At 35.6% G+C, this 19,837-nt stretch overlaps 2 protein-coding genes across 5 annotated transcripts; both read left to right on the forward strand.

The window, feature by feature from the left end:
- The first annotated feature begins 352 nt into the window (after positions 1–352).
- On the forward strand, positions 353–9,338 carry LOC105193292 (ribosomal protein S6 kinase beta-1). Of its 2 annotated transcripts, none has more exons than XM_039452524.1 (12): positions 353–748; positions 885–922; positions 1,030–1,207; positions 1,684–1,767; positions 1,951–2,084; positions 2,170–2,232; positions 2,753–2,881; positions 2,954–3,044; positions 3,597–3,713; positions 3,823–4,062; positions 4,273–4,448; positions 9,199–9,338. In XM_039452524.1, exons 1-12 carry the CDS (start codon positions 659–661, stop codon positions 9,254–9,256), a joined length of 1,398 nt encoding a protein of 465 aa, XP_039308458.1. In that variant the 5' UTR covers positions 353–658; the 3' UTR covers positions 9,257–9,338. The 2 variants fall into 2 exon arrangements, with proteins under 2 accessions (XP_039308458.1, XP_011155999.1); XM_011157697.3 differs by lacking the exon at positions 9,199–9,338 and adding an exon at positions 4,562–8,035 and having other exon boundaries at positions 359–748.
- On the forward strand, positions 9,257–19,773 carry LOC105193291. 3 transcript variants are annotated; one of them, XM_011157694.3, is made up of 9 exons: positions 9,257–9,390; positions 15,940–16,024; positions 16,135–16,234; positions 16,697–16,925; positions 17,138–17,369; positions 17,622–17,746; positions 18,354–18,497; positions 18,767–18,895; positions 19,185–19,773. In XM_011157694.3, exons 1-9 carry the CDS (start codon positions 9,352–9,354, stop codon positions 19,416–19,418), a joined length of 1,317 nt encoding a protein of 438 aa, XP_011155996.2. In that variant the 5' UTR covers positions 9,257–9,351; the 3' UTR covers positions 19,419–19,773. The 3 variants fall into 3 exon arrangements, with proteins under 3 accessions (XP_011155996.2, XP_039308468.1, XP_011155997.2); XM_039452534.1 differs by lacking the exon at positions 9,257–9,390 and adding an exon at positions 9,414–9,702; XM_011157695.3 differs by lacking the exon at positions 9,257–9,390 and adding an exon at positions 11,784–12,161.
- The last annotated feature ends 64 nt before the right edge of the window (positions 19,774–19,837 follow it).

Below are 19,837 nucleotides of genomic sequence, written 5' to 3' on the forward strand. Positions count from 1 at the left end.
ATTCACTATTCCTTTATAACGCATGTTTTCAATCTTCTAACAAATCGAGAGTTTAGTAAACATAATGAGAATTTTGTGAAATTTGCTTCAATCTCGACGAAAAGACAACTGTAGCGAGCAGTTGTTGCACTTTTCAGAAAAAACTTTATTACAAATTTTTGTATTTTTTTTTGTTTTTGCTTAATAGGAACAAAGGAATGTACTTTCTTTCTAGGAAAAAAAAACGACGTGCCAATCGTATTCTTTCGTGACAAATTCGAATCATTCGAGAATGCACCGCGTTCGAATTTCGCGCGTGGCAACGCGCCGCGCGATTGGCTCCGGCACGTTCGTGTTCTCTTCTCCCTCCACCTCGGTCGGTGCAGTTGCGACAGGAGTGGAGCAGAGTGGAGTTCCACGGGCCGTTCCACGAATCCGGTTCTGTTCGTCACTGGTCACTCCGCGATCATCCGCGAACGAGTCTCGAGGGCGTGCGATCGTCGAGCGCGGCTTCACGTTCCCCGCTCGTGCCTGGGTGGCCTGCTGCTTGCTGCTGCTTCGCGCACCGCGCACGGTCTGTCAGATTTCATGTGTTGACATCGCGCGCGCGACGCGAGAGTGATCCGGCTTGCGTCTACTCCCAGTCCGTGTTGCCAGACAGGTACGGACAACGACCACGATGTCGGCGATCTTCGACATCGAGCTGCAGGACGCGGGGCTGCCGCACAGGGACGAGTCGGAGGACGACGACGTCATCGAGATCGACGCGGTAATTGACATTGTCCCCCCGATCGAATGCTTCCCTCCCGCACCCGACGGGAATTCCCATGACCTCCGCGTCTGTCGCGATCGCGGCACGTGTTCTTCCCATCTCAGTAACGCCGCATCTGTTTTCCTTTTCGCAGGAGGAATGCGTCGCGCTGAACGTGAATGAGATCGTAAAGTGAGTAGATCTGCGCGCGTGTTCCGCTCGCACGCCCGCGGGACTTCTTTTCGCACCTTCCTCTGGCATCGTTTTCTAAACGAATCCTCTTTCTCTCGCTCCTATAGCTCATCGGACGTGGTGGAGACAGTGTCGATATCGGAACAGAATGTCAATCGCTCGCGCGAGAAGGTCGGCCCGCAGGACTTCGAGTTGTGCAAGGTTATCGGGAAAGGCGGCTACGGCAAGGTGTTTCAAGTACGCAAAATAACGGGAAACGACAGCGGCACGATCTTCGCTATGAAGGTATCGAAGTCCATCGCGTATAATTATGCAATGTGATTGTTTATCCCGGAACATATGCCATGTTTGCCAAATAAGCAATATGTAAAAAGTGCTTTTCAGAGAGAATTAACATTCGAAATTTAAGAACGTTGTCTCATCGTCTCGTATTACGTACTGATGTGCAAAAATAATTGCTTTGTTTTTATTTAAAAAAATTTTTTTTTTAATCAGCAAGTCCTTCGTGAACAAAGATTAACATGAAATTACGTTAATTATTTTGTTATTTGTTAGAAATTTTACTTTTTAATTGTTGCAGAGTGAACATAATTACTTTTTGTAGTTGCATTTCTAAAATAGCAGTGTTATTAGTTATTCTCTTTCTCTCTTTCTTTCTCTCTCTAATTGATATATAATTTTATATGATTTTCTCCAATAAATATTTTTATCTTGTTAGCTTGGATTATTTAGAAAATTTTTTGTGCCCATTCTCGAAACAGGTATTACGCAAGGCTTTGATTGTAAGGAATCAGAAGGATACAGCTCACACCAGAGCTGAAAGGAACATTTTGGAGTCTATAAAGGTTAGTTATATTCATATGTTATAATTTATATATTGAAATTTGGAATATTTTAAAATTCAATAAACATTCTTATACGTATATAAGTTCAGTAGTACGTATATGAAAAAGATAATACTTTTTCTCATTTTTTCATTGTATTTCATCCAAAATACTAATTCATACATTTATGTTTGCATTTGGCAGCATCCTTTTATTGTTGATCTCAAGTACGCTTTCCAAACTGGTCATAAATTATATCTGATATTGGAATATATGTGTGGTGGTGAGTTGTTTGGACATTTAAATAACGAAGGAATTTTTCTGGAAGACACTGCACGGTGAGTGAACTATGGAAACGTTTCTAATTACATTTTACAGAGATATATCCAACATTTTGTATTACACACGTTATTTATTTTGCAGTTTTTATTTATGTGAAATCATATTAGCTCTGCAACATCTCCATTTGCAAGGAATTATATACAGGTATTGTATTTTTTCTAATAAATTTTGTACAAGCATCAAGAGTTAAAATATAATTTAAGATTACAATTGATATCTATGTATATGTTTATATTAACCTTAAATTATATTTTAACATTATATATATTAACACTTTCTATCTATATGCATTCTTGATTCAATAAAGATTATACCCCGATAAGATATTTATGAAATTTATATAAAAATCTTCCATAAAAATTATGATTTGCAATTCTATAGGTATATTTACAAAAATAGATGCAAATATAATAACATGACAATACTTTGATGTTTATAATTGCAAAATAAATTTGAAAAAATGTTCAATAATTTAGAAAAATATTTTAGCTGTATTATTTGAGGCATTTAGAAATATAATTATATATCAAGAAATCAAATTTAATCTGTATTACAAAAATTATTCCTAAATTATAATGTAAAAGTATTATGATATAAAATATACATTTAATGGCATAACATAGGCAGTATTTTTAAAATTTACTTATCGGGGTAATTATTTCAGAGATTTAAAACCAGAAAATGTTCTATTGGACGTAAATGGACACATTAAGCTGACTGATTTTGGATTGTGTAAAGAGCACATTCAAGAGGGTGCTGTTACACATACATTTTGCGGGACTATTGAATATATGTAAATATCATAGAATGAGTGATAATTTAGAAATTTTATGATTATAATTTGTATTGTACTGTCTTATTTCAGGGCACCTGAAATTTTAACAAGAAGTGGACATGGGAAAGCAGTAGATTGGTGGAGTTTGGGAACTTTAGCATATGACATGCTTACAGGAGCTGTACGTATACTTGCTGTCACTATATGTGTAGACTCTAGACCAGTATTTATAATCGGTTCTTATATGTAAATCTTAGATACCGTCTTAAGATGTTCTCAACCAATCACAGAGTTGTATTAGACTTGTTTTTATAATATATGATTTTTTTCCTTGTGTTTTACGTGGAATGCACATAGTCAATCTGCCCAAAACTGGTTTTGCAATTATATAATACAGTATAATTTTCGATAACCAAAAGGTTAAATTGACTATAGCTTGAAAATTAACTAATACACTTTTTTCTAAGCTTATAAGTTAAATAAACTTACAAGTTTGAAACTATGTGTATGTACATGGGTAATCTTTAGTTAACCATTTAAGCTTATGAGAGTATGTATTAATTTGTAAGTTATAGTTAATTTAACTTTTGGTTAATCATATGTTATGAAAACAGGCTTTAGTACCTTAAAATATTATCTTAGACTGTCTTGAAATGAGAATCAATATGAGTACTGGTTTATGAAATAAATAAAAGAATATGTATATTTATGTTACCATTTGCTAAATTTTTAGCCACCATTTACCTCAAATAGTAGGAAAAAAACTATTGACAAGATTCTACGTAGCAAATTAACTTTCCCACAATATTTAACGGCCGATGCTAAGGATCTTATTCGGAAATTGTTGAAGGTTAGTGCTTCGTAAATTAATCACTGTAAATATCCTTATCTTGAAATGTTATTTAAAGAAGAATATGTTGTAATATTTTATTACAAATGCATAATTTTTTTATGTATAGAGGCAAGTTGTGCAAAGATTGGGATCTGCTTCGTCAGATGGAGAAGAAGTAAAGGCGCATAAATTCTTCAAACATATCAATTGGGATGAAGTTATAACTCGACAATTACATCCTCCTTTTAAACCAAATTTATCTAGCGCAGAAGATGTATCACAATTTGATAAGAAATTTACTACTTCGGCACCAATAGATTCTCCAGTTGATTATACTTTGAGCGAATCAGCTGATGGACTGTTCCAGGTGAATTTTCCTTCCTGGACTTACATGTTTAGAGCTACATTCCAAAACATCCTCTCCGAGAAAAATTTGACTCGATATAGTACAGTATACATTACATGTATTATATATTTTGAGTAAAGTTTTCTTCGGAAAGAACATTTTGAAATTTAACTTAGATACATTAATCAATCATTATGAATATAATTTCTTAATAACATGAACTTTCTTTAGGGATTTACGTACGTAGCGCCCAGCATATTGGAAGATGTGATTCTTCAACCATCTAAATACCATCTAAGTACTATGTCACCACCACGAGTTATAAAAGCCAGAAGTCCTCGTAAAGCAACTCGTGGTTTTTCACCTCGAACGACGCATCTTCATTTCCACAATTTACCAAGTCACACGTAAGAATATAACAGTTACAAATATTTTAATTTCAAATGCTTTTTTATAATATACAATTTTGTATTCTAAAATTATCAGATTAAAAACAATGTGGGCGACAAATTTTTTTTAGGTACAATGTAGTTGGCCATACCAACATGGAAGATGCAGAAATGATTGAAATAGGCTAACCATTGCTATTAGACTAGTAGATAGCATTTCTGCCCAATTGCTGGATATTCATGATCCTCAGGGAAGGGTTTTATAAAGTAGAGGGTGTGTAGTTAGGGAATGGATTCAATCCATTATTGCATTGGATATCCAGCAATTACATTTAGCAAATTTTTTTTATATTCGTATATTACGTATGAAAATATCAATTAATAGATTATGATTTGACAGCGACGCAGCCGGTATTTGGTAGCGAGTAGAGTAGTTGCAATTTAAATATGAATAGATTTAATAATAAACCGCAAGAAAGTACATTATTTCTCAACTAGTTGTTACAGGTTACTTCAATTAGATACAGATTTATTGAAAAAATATATATTTTGCATTGGATTATTTACTCATCAATTTTTATAAATATCTAAATATCTTTATTAATGCAGCAATCATGTTATTATATATTCATATGACAAGATCGTAATTTGTACTGTGGTGTAGCTAAAAGTAAGCTTTTAAAATTTTGGAAATATTGAAGCATATTGCTTGAATCGTAACTCATTGTCAGTCTCAGGAAACCCCGCGCTTTTCTGTTTTAAACTATTGCAACTCGGATATTAATCAAAATTTTTATAAACTATTTGAATGATCTATTAACTAATTTTTCTTAAAAAAAAAATGGACGAAATTTTTCATTATTGAATATTTATAAGCAGCGATTATTTACTTTTTTTGCTATCTTTTTTATACATAAAAAAAAAGATTTTTAGAAAGAGCAACTTTTTTTTACTGCTAAATATTAACTGTAATCTAAAAATTTTAATTAAGATTCGAATTTACAACAAAAAAGTGATGGATTTTTCCTGGGATTTAATGATTAAGAAAACTGTATATGATAGAAGCTAAAAACATGATCTCTCTCTTGATAATATTTTTACATCTGAAGATTTATATATATATACATACATCTGTAATAATATAAGTTTATTTTATATCTGGAAAATTTATTAATATTTACTGATTATCATTAATTATTTTTTTAATGTGAAAAAGTCTCGAGAAATGCTACCATAACCGCTCCGCCGCTCAAAGTTTGTTCCATATATACCATACATTGTTAGGAGAAAATATTTTCAGCAGTAATAACGTTTCCATGGCAATAATGTAAGAGGTAGTTTGCCTAAGTAATGACCGTAGGGAATGGAATATATAACGCTACAATGGAATTGCATTTACACAATGAAAGTTCCTATACATTGCAAATTTGATTACAACATAGTTTATATTCTTCGGAACGAAAGAACATTTTGTTAAATAGTCACGTGTGTATCAATATCTTAGAATAAGAATGACCATTGTCATTTTGTAACTTGAAAGCACCGAAGGCTTAAAATATTATAATTGCAAATACGGACCTATATTCTCGGTATATTTTTAGCATCAGGTCATAGGTTGTTCTTATTGTAAGGTATTGATGTTAGATCTATTGAAAGGGATGCATGCCTAGTTCAGTTAATATTTGAACAATGAATGAAATAAGCTCATTTTGAAATGGCTATGGTTTTTTTTAACTGGTACATTTGTATCGTTTACTATTACGTCCGTATTCCTAAAACGATAAATACAACTCTTTGAGGTACAAATTCAATGTCTTCTTGAAAGATATTTTTACGTTACATCGAATGAATGAAAAGTCAGAATGGTATAAGATGAGAACGAGTTACCATGGTAACAATGTTACTGCAAAACATGGACTTTCCATCCGAATGAGTATTCTATACTTGTTCCTTACACGTATTAACGTATCATTTATTCAATTTATTGTGTACATACATATAGATAATCTTGATTTTACTTACAGAACGCAGTAGGAAAAATAGACATAAGCAAGAGTGACTGTAAAAAAGTCACTCGCAAAAACTCCAAACTACCCAAGTGTTCAGTAGGCCATGCTAGCAGGCAAATATATCTTTTAATTATTTATGACGAATAATAACCATAGTCGAAATGTAATATTGCCCTGATACACATCTCTTCTTTTCTCAAATATTTTTTTTCGTCTGTGGGAACATTCTCTTGCTGGCAAGTTGCATTTCGACTATGTTGACTACATAAATAGTAAGTGCGTATAATATAAAACCATATAAAATCACGTTATATACTCAACACAGCTGTATTATATTATAAGAGAAATGTGTATTCAGAGACAATGAGAATTTCTGATCGGTTTTTCAGTAACGTATCTGAACACATGTATTTTCGACATTAATGCAGGAAATGTGCCTACAGAGTTGTCAAGATGCTATTTCGAAGATATATATTACTCTCGACGACATACTGAAATTTATTATAAGAGAGATACCAATTATATGTCCTGAATTACCCACTGTCAGATTTTGATAAATACCAAAACTGCTGTATAAACTATGACTGTGTTACCTAAGAGTCGCTTTAAATTAAAGCATGCCAGAATCGTTTGTGCGGAAAAGCTGTTCGACATCACTGCCTCACATAACGCGTTGTTACTTTCGTGGGATATTCCATATAACGAGTTTTGTTTTTTTTGTTTTTTTTTTTGTTTTTTATGAAATCAGGGCATTTTTGCAAGCGAGAGATCGGGAGCGCGTCTCCATACATGAGCACGAGAAAACTTTGCAGAATGATTTTCCTTTGTAGATCGACGCGCTCTCAAGGAAACATTGGTGCTGTTGTTTGATTTTTATTTTTAGGGGAAATTTAAAGCCGTGTTTAGAATCGTCGTTTTAATCATTAAAGTAGACAAATTTTTTATATGTATAGTGTCATACGATAGTCTCGTGCTCATTTCTAGTTAAGTTTAATCTTAATCTAATTATGTGTAGTTATAAGATTTTTTGCAATAAGTGTAATTTCCGTCTTAGTGTCAGTTCTCATACAAGTGTACCAGGATCGAACTTTCATCATAAGGCCATCATTGTTGGATGTTCGAGGATATTTAAATGGTATTGAATGAGAATTGACATTTCTACGTGTGTTAAGTGGATCGATTTGTATCGATTCGACTCTAGTTCCATTTTCATAGAACGATAATTAATAACTCCGCGATCAGTTCTATTTATAAAGCGGAAACATGCATATTTATTTGCAGCACTAATGCATTAAATGTTTAAGGGACGGAGAAATATCATCGAACGATATATAACGAAGTCTAGCCATTAGACGGAAAAGTGATAAATGATTTATGCTTCCATTCAAGACTAAATGTAGAGTTTCGGGTTAACTTATCCCCATTATGATTTGTAATCTCTATAAATCGTAAATGAATATGCAACGATTTGCGGGGATGTGTGCGAGCGTAAGGGCGTATGTGTGTACGACGTACGAGTGTATGACATATCTTTGTCATGTGTATCGTTTTACTTATTTCAGTGTTATGTACAATAAATTGGGTATAAAACTTTCAGCTCATTCTCTTAATTTAATATGAAACAATCGACTGTTATCCAATCTAAGGGTAAAAATCTTAAAAATTCTTGTAGTTTCTAAAATCTTTAATTTACAAACTACTTTGTTATCGCGCAATGCAATACATAGATTCTCAGTATATGTGAACATGAGTGAGTTTAAAAAAAAGGGGAGGGGGAGAAGAAAGATCTGTTAGACCCAATCTATTAATTATTCCCCCAGTAATTTTGATATTATAATAAAATTGTATAACACTATAAATTAAAAAATAGATACTTTTATTTGTGCGCACGTATTACACAATATTCATACTATAAATTTATTATTATCATATGCTGGACAACGAATTTATCGACATGTAAATTTGTAAATCGGATGCATGTAAAATAATTGTGTGTAAATTGAGATAAGTGCGTGAATCTTGCGAATCCGCGACGAATTTATTACACATACACGCAGATAAATGACCGATATAAACAGGCGCTCCTTCAGCCACATCCGTTCCGATCCGACTCTCACAGATAACTTTTTTTTTTCTTTTTTATTTGTTTTCCGTCGGTGTTCCGCGTCAGCAGGTGTATGGGGGCGGCGCGTGGCCGCCTACCATGCGAATCGCGTATTAAGTAATGCTAGGTGTGTTGCACGCCGCGTATTTCCAGTCATCGGCGTGACAGCATCGGTACCGAGTGACCGTCGGCTCTCGCGTCCGGTCCCCTTCCATAAACCTCGATCCGGATGACGATTTTCGGTGATTTTGACGCGCGAGAAGAGCTCCGAAAGGCGATTGTTGATCGCATCGGTCATTCAGCGCGAGGTTGAATCATCGCGGTAATTATTGAGAAACGGTGTCTATAGCGCAACGGTGACGGCCGCCGTTCGGCCGAATGATCGATTGGCCGGATCGAGCAAGAGGCGTAGACACCGAGCGCCGTCAATCGCGACGCGTCTCGGAAATCGAAGCGCGGGAGTGCCGCGTGTTAATCGTGAACGTTTCGTAATGTTCATTGTACCAGCAACATTTCAGACGACTGAATGTCTGATGCGCTGATCGTGATAAAAAAAAAAGTTGCGAAAGGTTCAGCAAAACGGAATTCGTTTCGGGACAAGAGCGACGCGGAATCTGCCAGTAATCAAGAATTTTTTTTTTCTTATTGACAACAGAGATCCCCCGCCACGTGCCGGAAGACGGACGAGAGGAAGAACTCGGGATTGGGATTAATCGTCGAGTGTCGTGTGGAAAATACGTGGAGATAATTTTGACACGTTACTGGCAACGATCTTCATTGGCTGTTTGATAATAAATACAGCGCGAGAATGGTGCGCGCAACTCGCGCGGACGCAGCGCTGACGAAGGTGAGGCCTTCATCCATTATCATGTTAATTTGTAGCTGTGTGTGAGCAGGCATTTAACTCTACGCACTCTTCAAACTTGCTAATGCACTTTCCTTGATAATGCTAGTGTATTATTAGCAGCGACATTAACGAGATTTTCTCATTCGTAATTGTGTAATCATTTTGTTTCTGATCAAATGCAAAACGGAGTAAAACTTGGACGTCACAGACGCGCGAAGAAACAACGAATCCATTCAGCGAGGATCTAAGTCCGCGATGACGGTAGAAACCTGCATGCGGAAGTGTAAAAATAAAAAATTATAACGTCATATGGTAACCACAAAATAAATTTATTGCAAAACAATATATTATCGTATGTTCTCGTAATTTTTATTGTGTTTGGAAAAAAGGAAAAGATGGGATAAAAATTTTGTAATTTGTTAACGTCTTTGTTAATCGTTAACATTTTAGTAAAATGGGACATTTAACAAAATTAATATTTTATGTGTGATTTTCATTGAATGTCGTAAAGTAGAAAAATTCTTAGAAAATAATTAAAAAATGTATTTGTTATCTCTATGTATTTGCAATTGTATAAACATAATTTCAGCTTCATACAATCGTATGTTTTTATTATAATTATTCTGGAATAATATGAAATTGACATTTCTAAGATTTATATTAATTCATTTAAAAAATACTATTATGTAAATATAAAATGTTCGCAAGATTTACATTTCATTATATATATTATAAATATATTACGATATACAAATTGTCTTCGTAAATTTATTTTGATATTTTATAGATTTATATCAATTTTATATAAAATTTAGGACACAAAATTTGAAATTGCTTCATTATATTTTCTCAATGAAACTAATGAATATTATCAATTAGTTTTTTTATTTATTCAAAAAAATATGTAACGTCGTTAAAAATATTTTACTACGTTTAAATTAATATTAAATTCGGGAAAATTTGATTCGATTCAATCTCACAAATTAATTCGCTTGATTCGCACAGCTCCATATATATTATTTAAAAAAATATATTTTTTTATATATAACAGCTGATATTAAAATAACATTGGACCGAAATAAATGAGCGAGAAGAGTGTTAAAATTAATAAACTATACATTTATACTAATAAACTGTAATATAATTTGTACAATTAAAATACACAATGTTACATGAGCTTATTTGTACAAATATATAGTTTATTAATTTGTATACCTTTTTTGCTTTATTTTATTGTAACCCACACGTACAATTAAATATACATTTATATATTTTTTTAAATTTTATAACAAACTAGTTTCTAATGTCACCAATACTCGAATTTATTTTTAATTTGGAGTTACTAAGGTGAAAATATAACTCGATTGTTATTGTTATTACTATATTTATTAAAGTTCAGCTAATCTAACAATAAGGCTTGTATTCAGAATACTCTTATTAAGATGTTAGTGCATGTTTTTGTCATTCTATCTTTATCATTCATTAGACGTAAACGATGAATGGTATGACGAAAAAAGCGTGCAAACATCTTCATAAGCGTGTTTTAAGTACCGGACTTATGAGAGTCGTAAAAATAAATTTTTTTAAATAAAATATAATAAAATAAAAATTGTAAATCAAGTACGATTCTCAAATTTAAATTATACCAATAAAATTAATAGAATTTAGAATAAAAAAATTAAACCGACAAACGCAGAACATTAGTAAGTTCGAATTTTTCATCTTTATAACGCCTTAGTTGATAATCGCAAGAACCAAATAGTCTCTCCATTCTCAACACTTCTCATCTCTTCATATTCGCCTTTAATGGCACATGCGTAGGATAGAAGTGTTTTGACAAGCTTATATGTAAATGTTAAACACGTAATAGCAGTGCGAATGCAAGAGGTGTCAGGAATATGAAAGTTTGATTGCATGAAAATCCATCGATAGTCCAACATGCGAGCACAGAAGATATGTTCATCCACGTCCTCTCCCTCTCTCTAAAGACAACCCGCGTGTTTTCACGCGACGTCGATAAAATCTCGTCTCGTGGTACATACATCGTGAGACAAACAACTATTCAGTGTTTCGTTGCCGACGAGTCCGGTGTTGGTAAACAAATGTCTGTTCTTTTCAGCTAAAATTTCACCTTTTTTTCTTCAGAGTAAAAAAAAATCTAAACAGTGCAAGAAGTTTAGCTGAAAGGTAGAGACCTTTTATCACTTCTTAAGTTTACCGCTGCCATAGGGTTGTAGAAGCGACGGATAGGACAGCGCGATTCGAAAGAGATGAAGAGAGAGAGAGAGAGAGAGAGAAAGAAAAAAGAAGCGTCGCGACGCGCGACGAGCGCTTCCCGTCGGATATTTCAGTCTGCTTTTCTCGCACGGCGCAGCGACGTATGTACTTCGATACGTCTACGCGCGTGGATATATAGCGTTCGCTCGTGGCTACGTCGCGGCTATTATTAGTCCTCGGTCATCGGAGAGAAGCCTCTGCGTGCGCGAGCGAAGACGCGACGACGACAACGACGGCGACGACGCACGCATGCACGTTCGACGCGGAAAAATCGTCGCGTCTCTCGATCGCGAAAGTACGCCAGTACGCCTCTTCTGTCGCGCCCACAAATTCGCTCGTGTGCACGTGCGTGCGGAACGCACGCGTCGTATCGCGCCGCGCCGCGCCGCGCCACGAGGTTCCGGTGAGTCTGGTGGCCCGTGCGCAAGAAGAAGGCCCTCGATAGCATCCGCTCGTTGGACCTTGGGAAGGATGATTCTCGCACGCTCTTCACTGTGAGTCCGTCACTTCCTCCCCCTCTTTTTTTCTCACCGCGATAACTGGATCTTCCCGGCTTTTCGTCTCGGTAAAACACGGCGATCACACGTTCCGGCGAGCTCGGAGTTTTTCCTCCGACACATTAAGGACTTATCCATAGACAAGCTTGCGTAGCTGCGGAAGAAAATTGATTGGTCCATTTTAGCACACATGCATAAGGAAATGTACCACTCAATTTTCTTGTGCATATGATTATGCAGCTATGCAAGTTTGTCTGGATAGCGCCTTCCACTTAATGCACACCTTTGTTTTCTGGAGCCTTGCATTGATAAATGATGGGTAGTTTGTGTTTTGTCATTAATTTTCGTTCTTTTACAAGTCCTAACAGCACAAGATATCGTATGAATATTCTAGAATTTAGAAAATTTATAATATCGTACGAATATTCGTACAATATCGTACGTATATTCATGATATTCGTACAATATCAATTATAAGGAGTATATAAAAATTATTAAGTGACTTATATATCTACTTTAACATCTCTAGAAAGTATGATTGTGTATTACAAAAATATATAAATTATATATAAATGTTAGAACTATTTATAGCCAGGCAAGATACTTCAAAGAAAAGAAATGCGGTGTGTATTAAGTGTATTAAAGGCAACCTCGAGAGAATGCATCAGCCTTTCGATCGTCCAAGATAATCGTAAGAAGACTACTTTACGGGGATCGGTTGAAGCGAGGTTTAATTGTTCCTCCGTTTCCCTCTCTCTTTGGTTTCTACGTCCCAGAAGGAGAAGGAGGCGGCGGAGAGCAATCGTTAGAGTGCGAACAACTTGGACTAATTGGAGAACGACTCTCGTAAAGATCGGTATCTTCTCTGGCGATACGTATGTGCGCAGCACATCCGAACTCGCCGAAATTATGTTGGTGCCCGCAGCATCTGTTTTCAATCCAAGATAGTTACGGCAGTTGAGTCATTCTACGCCATGTGTGACAGTTTTCGGTATATTTTCGACAGTCGAAGCGCGTCGTAAAAAGCGCGAAAACGATAACGAAAGGATTTCTTTGTCGGTATAGCGCTGTTATCTAACGAAGCTATAAGTATCGTGTTGATTTTACTGTTCTGTTTGCGATTGTTTCTCGACGATCGTAACATGAACGACGCTGAGAAAGATGCGCGGCTCGTCTTGGCCAACTTGCGAAATCAAACGGATACACTGACGGATAGAAAGATAACGCGCAAATTGAGAAATCGCGCGATAATGCTGCAGGTTTCAATTATGACATTTCTTGCAAATCGCGAACGACGTAAACACAATGGCGATATTTCCAAATTTGTGTGTATTTCACTTCCTTTTGCAAATAAGATGATTTAGAGAATTGATAAAATTTTAAAGAATTATGTAAACATTTAATTATTAAAAGACTTCGGCTTTGCGTTGCAATGATCGAATTCTTTTCACTTTTATCTATTTCTTTCGATCTATCTATCTCCATTTATTTATCTCTTCTTTGTGAAACTTTGTAAATGTGCATTTTTATGGAAAGAGAACGTAGGTGAAACGTATGGAATGTAGAAAGCTGATGGAATATCTCTTTTAGATATATTTCTGATTAAACATTTGTATTTCTTATTGGAGAGTTGGGCAGACTGATTTGATTATTACAAGCAATCTGTTATTTTTAATCGCGTCGATTAATTTACAATTAATATTCCAAGTAAGACGGTACTGTCCGTGACAATAAATTGGCGGCGTAAATTAAACCTACGCGTTTAATTGAGTCCGCGACGTGTTACGCACACATTTAACTTCCCATGCTTTGCGATGTGTTACCATAACGAGCGTATGCATTTAACCAATGTACTCATTGCATTTATCATAACGTGTATTACAACGAGAAAAAAGTGTACGTGTCTGTTGTAGGTATATTCCATCATGTATATACACCTGCGTTCGTACATACATACGCATACAAGGTGTTATATTTAAGTTCTGCCTAACATTTTTAGAAATTATTTTTATGAAGAAAAGTATTTATATTAATATATTTTATAAGATTGTCATTTTTCTTAATAACTCTTAAATGAAAAAAAAATTTTTATTAATGAGAGTATTAAAATAATAGAAATCCGCAAGAAAAGTTAGATTTTGTCTATTTGTGTGCAAGTTTGAAACAATCTAACTAGCTAAATCACATTTTTGTACTATTAATTTTTTACATAATAACGACTATAGGTAAGAAATAAGGATAATATCTTAGGCTTGGAGTTTTAAACAAACGTCTCTCGTTTTTCCGCAACTCCAAGAACTGGTAAAAAAAATCGTAATTTTGAACTTCTAAAATATTGAACAGTATTTAAAAAACACCCTATATATACTGTAGTGAATAATGCACGTGGTTATGCGACATAACATACGTATACAACCCGAGGAATGAATGCCAAGACTTTGCCGATTAGAAGGATTATTTTGAAACGTTGGATTTTGCAAGGAAATTAGATTTGTAGTGTGCAATGAAAGACGCTTTTCACTAAATTGAATAAAACATTTAAAAAGAACTCTACCTACAAAAGAGAGAAAGAAGGCGAACCTTGAACCTGGCGAATTGTTCAAGATGGTTCCACTTGAATGATATTGACCTTCATATCTTAAATAATACATATTTAAGAAGTATATATACTATTTGTAAGATTCTTAGCACTTCTGGAAAGGAAAGTTATTTTCTAAGAATAAGTTCTTTTATTATGATTATTGAAGTATCCGTTATATTGCAAGACTGCGTAATGCCAACTGCGTCGTTGCATTATTATTTTATTTGATGTTTCATTGAAAAGTAGATATGCTTGAACGCATCACATCATTATTTCAATTTTACAAAATTATTATAGGAGATTTGATTTTATCATGGTTCTTTTGCTTCCGCTGCCTGCCGTGACTTAATAGTAAATTAGGAGCTGATGATACCAAATGGAAAAAGATTAAATGATCAAAATGTACGTGAAAAGAATATATCGCAACACCGAGATGAATGGAAGTATGGAAAGCAAGAGAATTGCGTGCATCAAATTATTGCTGTATCCCGTAATTTGTACTTTTATAGTATAGTCATTATGTTACATTAATGTCCATTTCCACCAATGTAGATTAATTTTAAGTTTACGTACTCTGTATCTTTTTTAAAATTTTTTTTTTTTTTTTTTTTTAGGACTAGAGGAAGATAAAAAGTTATTTAAACCAATCAAAGTTAATCTGCATTGATGGAAATGGACATCCAAGTTCAAAGTTACTTTCGTTTAATTTCATTTTCTATCCAATACACACACACACACACACACATACACACATCCTACATTACTACATGCTGAAATATAAAATAAATATCAATGAAATAAATACAGCGTACTTTTATATAATTATATATCCAAAGAAAATAGGAATATTGATCGAATTTAATACTTTTGATTTTTTAATATAATTGTATAATTGTACATATAATTATATTAAGAAATCAAAGCAATCACTTCGATCAGCATTTCTATTTTCTTCGGGCAGTGAATCATCTGTTCTACATTCCTCATTTACATAAATGACAGCTAAATCGGAAGGTTTGATATTAGCCTTTAATAACACAGACGGCACAATTATTCTCAATTATAGTCTCGCTACGGTGCGGTGAGAAAAAGATTTCCTCGAACTCGAAGTACTTGAAGGTGTTTCGAGGACAGACTCATTAAGCTCTTGTGTGTCTCATGCGTGACGTATATTTTTTTCTCTGTTCTCTTTAGATGAGGGATGCGGTTCCGCAGAAAGGAAGCAGTAACGTAGCCACCCCCAAGCCCAAACCGTCCTTAGAGATATACCGACCCCCAGGTTCGTATTCTCGCTACTTTGTTGTAAGTTACATGCACACGTAGCGCATCGTAAACTGTATTTATTATCGCACACGGACGTCGTCCGTTTGGTTTCATGGTCGTCTCTAGGTGGGAGAACGGAAGGAACCACGGCGAACGTCACTAATCTTCGACTAAACGTGCACGCCAAGGAATTCACGATGAAGCAGAACGATTCGCATCCTTCTAAGTGAGTGTGAACCACCGGACTATATTTAAATGGCGTACTGTCGCTGTGTGGGAAAGTTGAGTTGAGTCACGACGCTGTTTCTGAAGTTGCGTTCAGATTTCAACATTAATTATATAAATAATAGACTAATATAGATTTGTTTAATATTTAATTGATATAGATTTAGTATTTTAAATGATTTATTTACTGATTGATTACTATTTTTTATTTTTATTTATTTATGTTTTATTTATTTATTTTGTTTTTTAAGGAAACGTTTAAATGAAATATTACTCTTTTAAGTTTAGCTTTTTGTTGAATTATTAGCGATATTAAGAATAATGTAGATATATGTGAAGCGTTTTTGAATAAATAATGATTGGTCGAGCAAACGCTTCGCCCGGAGCCTCCAGGATCTCGGGCACGAGTCCGAATTTGGATCGATCTGTAAATAGTCTGAACGAACGTGTGTGTCTCGACTAGGTCTCGGACTAATGCAACGGAGCGCTCTGCGTATTATCTGCAACACAGCAAATCGAGCGGTAATATTCACCGGTATCTCTACGCTCAGCAGCAACAGCTGCAACATCCTCTGCAGCAGCACCAGCTACCGTCCCGTCATTCTCAGAGTGGCCATCATTCGGTGGCGAATTCCACGTTGCGTCAATCCCATTTTTTGGACACGTCCGCGTCTAGCGGGAACATCTTGCACGTAAGTAAAATGCAGAAACACGAATTGTGCACACAAAATTAGAGAGAGAGAGAGAGAGAGAGAGAGAGAGAGAGAGAGAGTGTGAGAAAGATTGAACATGGAGCGATTATCTGTTTAATTTAGGATTGAATGCCAGAACGGTCATTAACTTATCTTTAACTTAACTCCTGAGAAACTGTTGGGTTTAGATGAAAAATTACTTTGCCTGTCAGGCCGCGAATCGAGTACACTTCAACGTAGACCAAAATGAAGTCAAGACTAATTCCGTGAAACCGGGCAAGCTTACCAAATCGCATACCTTTGTGTCGACTTATGGCCTGAAGCGCTCCAAGAGCCTGAACTCGACGGACGTGTTAACCGCCAAAGCACTTAATATCGCGGACGCCTCCGAACTCGGAAAATTTCCCTCGCCCGTACAAGATATACTTCTGCGAGCGATAGAAGGTAAGAGAGTCTGTCTATCAATTAAAAGAATCTGTTAAACTGATGACTCAAGTAGGCCACGCTGTTTCAATCAAATTGCACTTTGCGTTACTGAAACATAGCAATTCAGCAAAAACAGGCAAAATTATTTTTGATTACATCTTTGATGATAAAATAATCGAAAGTTAACCAAAGGTTAAAAGTTTAAAGTAAAGAATTGTTGGAATTTATGGAAAGTAATTGGCGCTGATATATGTGATATTTTCGATACAGATCCGAATCTTTTAAATGCAAGGACATTGATGGAACTAGTCCGGCACATTCACATTCTGGACAGGATAGTGGAACACCGCAAGTATGCCGAACCGGCAGCTAAAATTTGCATCACGATTATAGAGGTATGTTATTTCTCTTATCTTTATTTTTTTCATAAAATTGCAAATTGAAAGAATCGAAGAATTATTCGTTACTTCACTTTCCGTAAAAGTGTCAAGTGTAAGAGAAATAAAAACAAGATATCTTTAAAGAGAAATATTTGAAAAATTAGTTTTCAGCTTTTTTAATTTGCAATAAGTACATTTAAAAAATATATATTAAAAAAATTATTTTTTTAGTTATTCACTGTTATGTCGTTTGCGTTTCCTTTATTTTATGTATATGAAAAATTGTAAGAGATTCGCACAACCAGTATTCCAATTTAAACGATGATCTTAGGCTTAATTTTTTATTATCTGATTGACTGATGGTTAAATTTTACCTTATGTTTTACCTAATGGACTTTACTCATGATGATGTCATGGGTGAAGCTTATTGGCTAAAACTTCAAGTTAAGTTTACTACATAAGTTTACTACAACATAAGTTAACTAGATAATGACAAACCGGTCTTTAGTGTTACACATGCACATACATACACACACACGCACACGCACACACACACACACACACACACACACACACACACACACATAAACAGAATGAAATATATAACTTGTTTTATATACAGAAAGAAACAAAGGAAACTTTCCTGGAATCCTTGCTGAATACGTGCCAACAGTGGTACCAGGATCGCGCTAGATTACTGTACGACGGCACGACCTGCCATCGGTATTCAGCCTTTATGACGTTTCTCAACGAGATGTATTGCCAGGTATAACTAAGCACATAATGACACATTTTATTACGCGGTATTTATTATCTTCGTAAAAAACGCACACCGAGTCGTTACGATTTTAACGATACTCCCGTGCAATAAAAAGAAACGGATCAGTTGCAAGGTTCCCGATCTAACGCATGACTTGGCGTTTATTTCGATTATATTTTTATGCCCGTTTATTTTTTATCATTTACCGCATGTCACGACAATGTTAAACTTTCGAGTGTGCCCGCATAAACGCTCGCGTAATCGCATTGTTCCAGCTGAAGCGACGGCAGCTACAATTGAAGACGCAGCAGGAGGGCGTTCCACCCGGACGCGTGCTCCTCACGCTTCTTTGGAAATGCTGCCAGGATTGCTTGCAACCGCCGGTCATCAACTCGCTAGCTGAGGTAAAATTGAATTGAAGAGACGTACGAGTAAAAAAAATGTTCACAACCAAACCAGATTCTTTGTAACTCAATTTTATCAAAATTTCTTGCTATCCATTCAGTTTGAGTCAAGAGTCCAACACAGACGTGAGGTAAGTCCGTAACAAGACTCAAATGTGAAACTGCATCCAGGATAGACTTCACCCAAACGAGCTTATCTCATTTTCACTCTTCAATATGTTTCGATCGAATCAAAATGCGTTGAAACTCTCGATAGAAAAAATGATTCTTTTCTTCGTCTGTACCGTAGACGAATTGCTTGTTCTTCATCCTCACGTGCATCGGCAAGGACTTGGACGTGGAGTTGCCCGCGCAGTTGCAGCAGTTACTCGGCAGCGTGCGCGACGCCTTCCTGGCGGAGGAGACGACGTTGCCCCCGGTCAAGAGGACGCTTCTGCAACTGATCGAGCTCCACGCCGCTCATTGGCAGCTGCCGGCTCCGGCGGTGGTTTACTACTACCCCTCGAACTCGAACTCCAAGTGACCGCCACTCGATATCCGCGGTCTCTCCGTCCATCTTCCCAGAGCTCGTGCCAGTGGATTTGCGCGAAAGTACGGGTGTACTTTTTAAGTCTTTTACGCAACGAAATGTTTATTAACGAGCGCGTCCAGCATGGGCGCGCCATTGCCTTTCGACGCGACAATAAACGCATGAACGAAAGTACGACATCGATGAGTTACACGGTTTTTTATTTTTATTTTTTTTTATTTTTATTTTTATTTTTTTCACAACGATCAAGAACGATTTGCGATGATCTCGTTCCTTCCACAAAACGGAAGTTTTTGTTCGATGATTCTGTATGCAAACGATGATGTACGAATAAACAAGTTCTTTTGCACGTGCCGAAGTTTCTGACAATCCATTCTTAGGGTTGAACAACTAAGGCCGGGGAATCCCGGCGT

This window comes from Solenopsis invicta, chromosome 1 (genome assembly GCF_016802725.1).
Source record: "Solenopsis invicta isolate M01_SB chromosome 1, UNIL_Sinv_3.0, whole genome shotgun sequence".
NCBI lineage: Eukaryota > Metazoa > Arthropoda > Insecta > Hymenoptera > Formicidae > Solenopsis > Solenopsis invicta.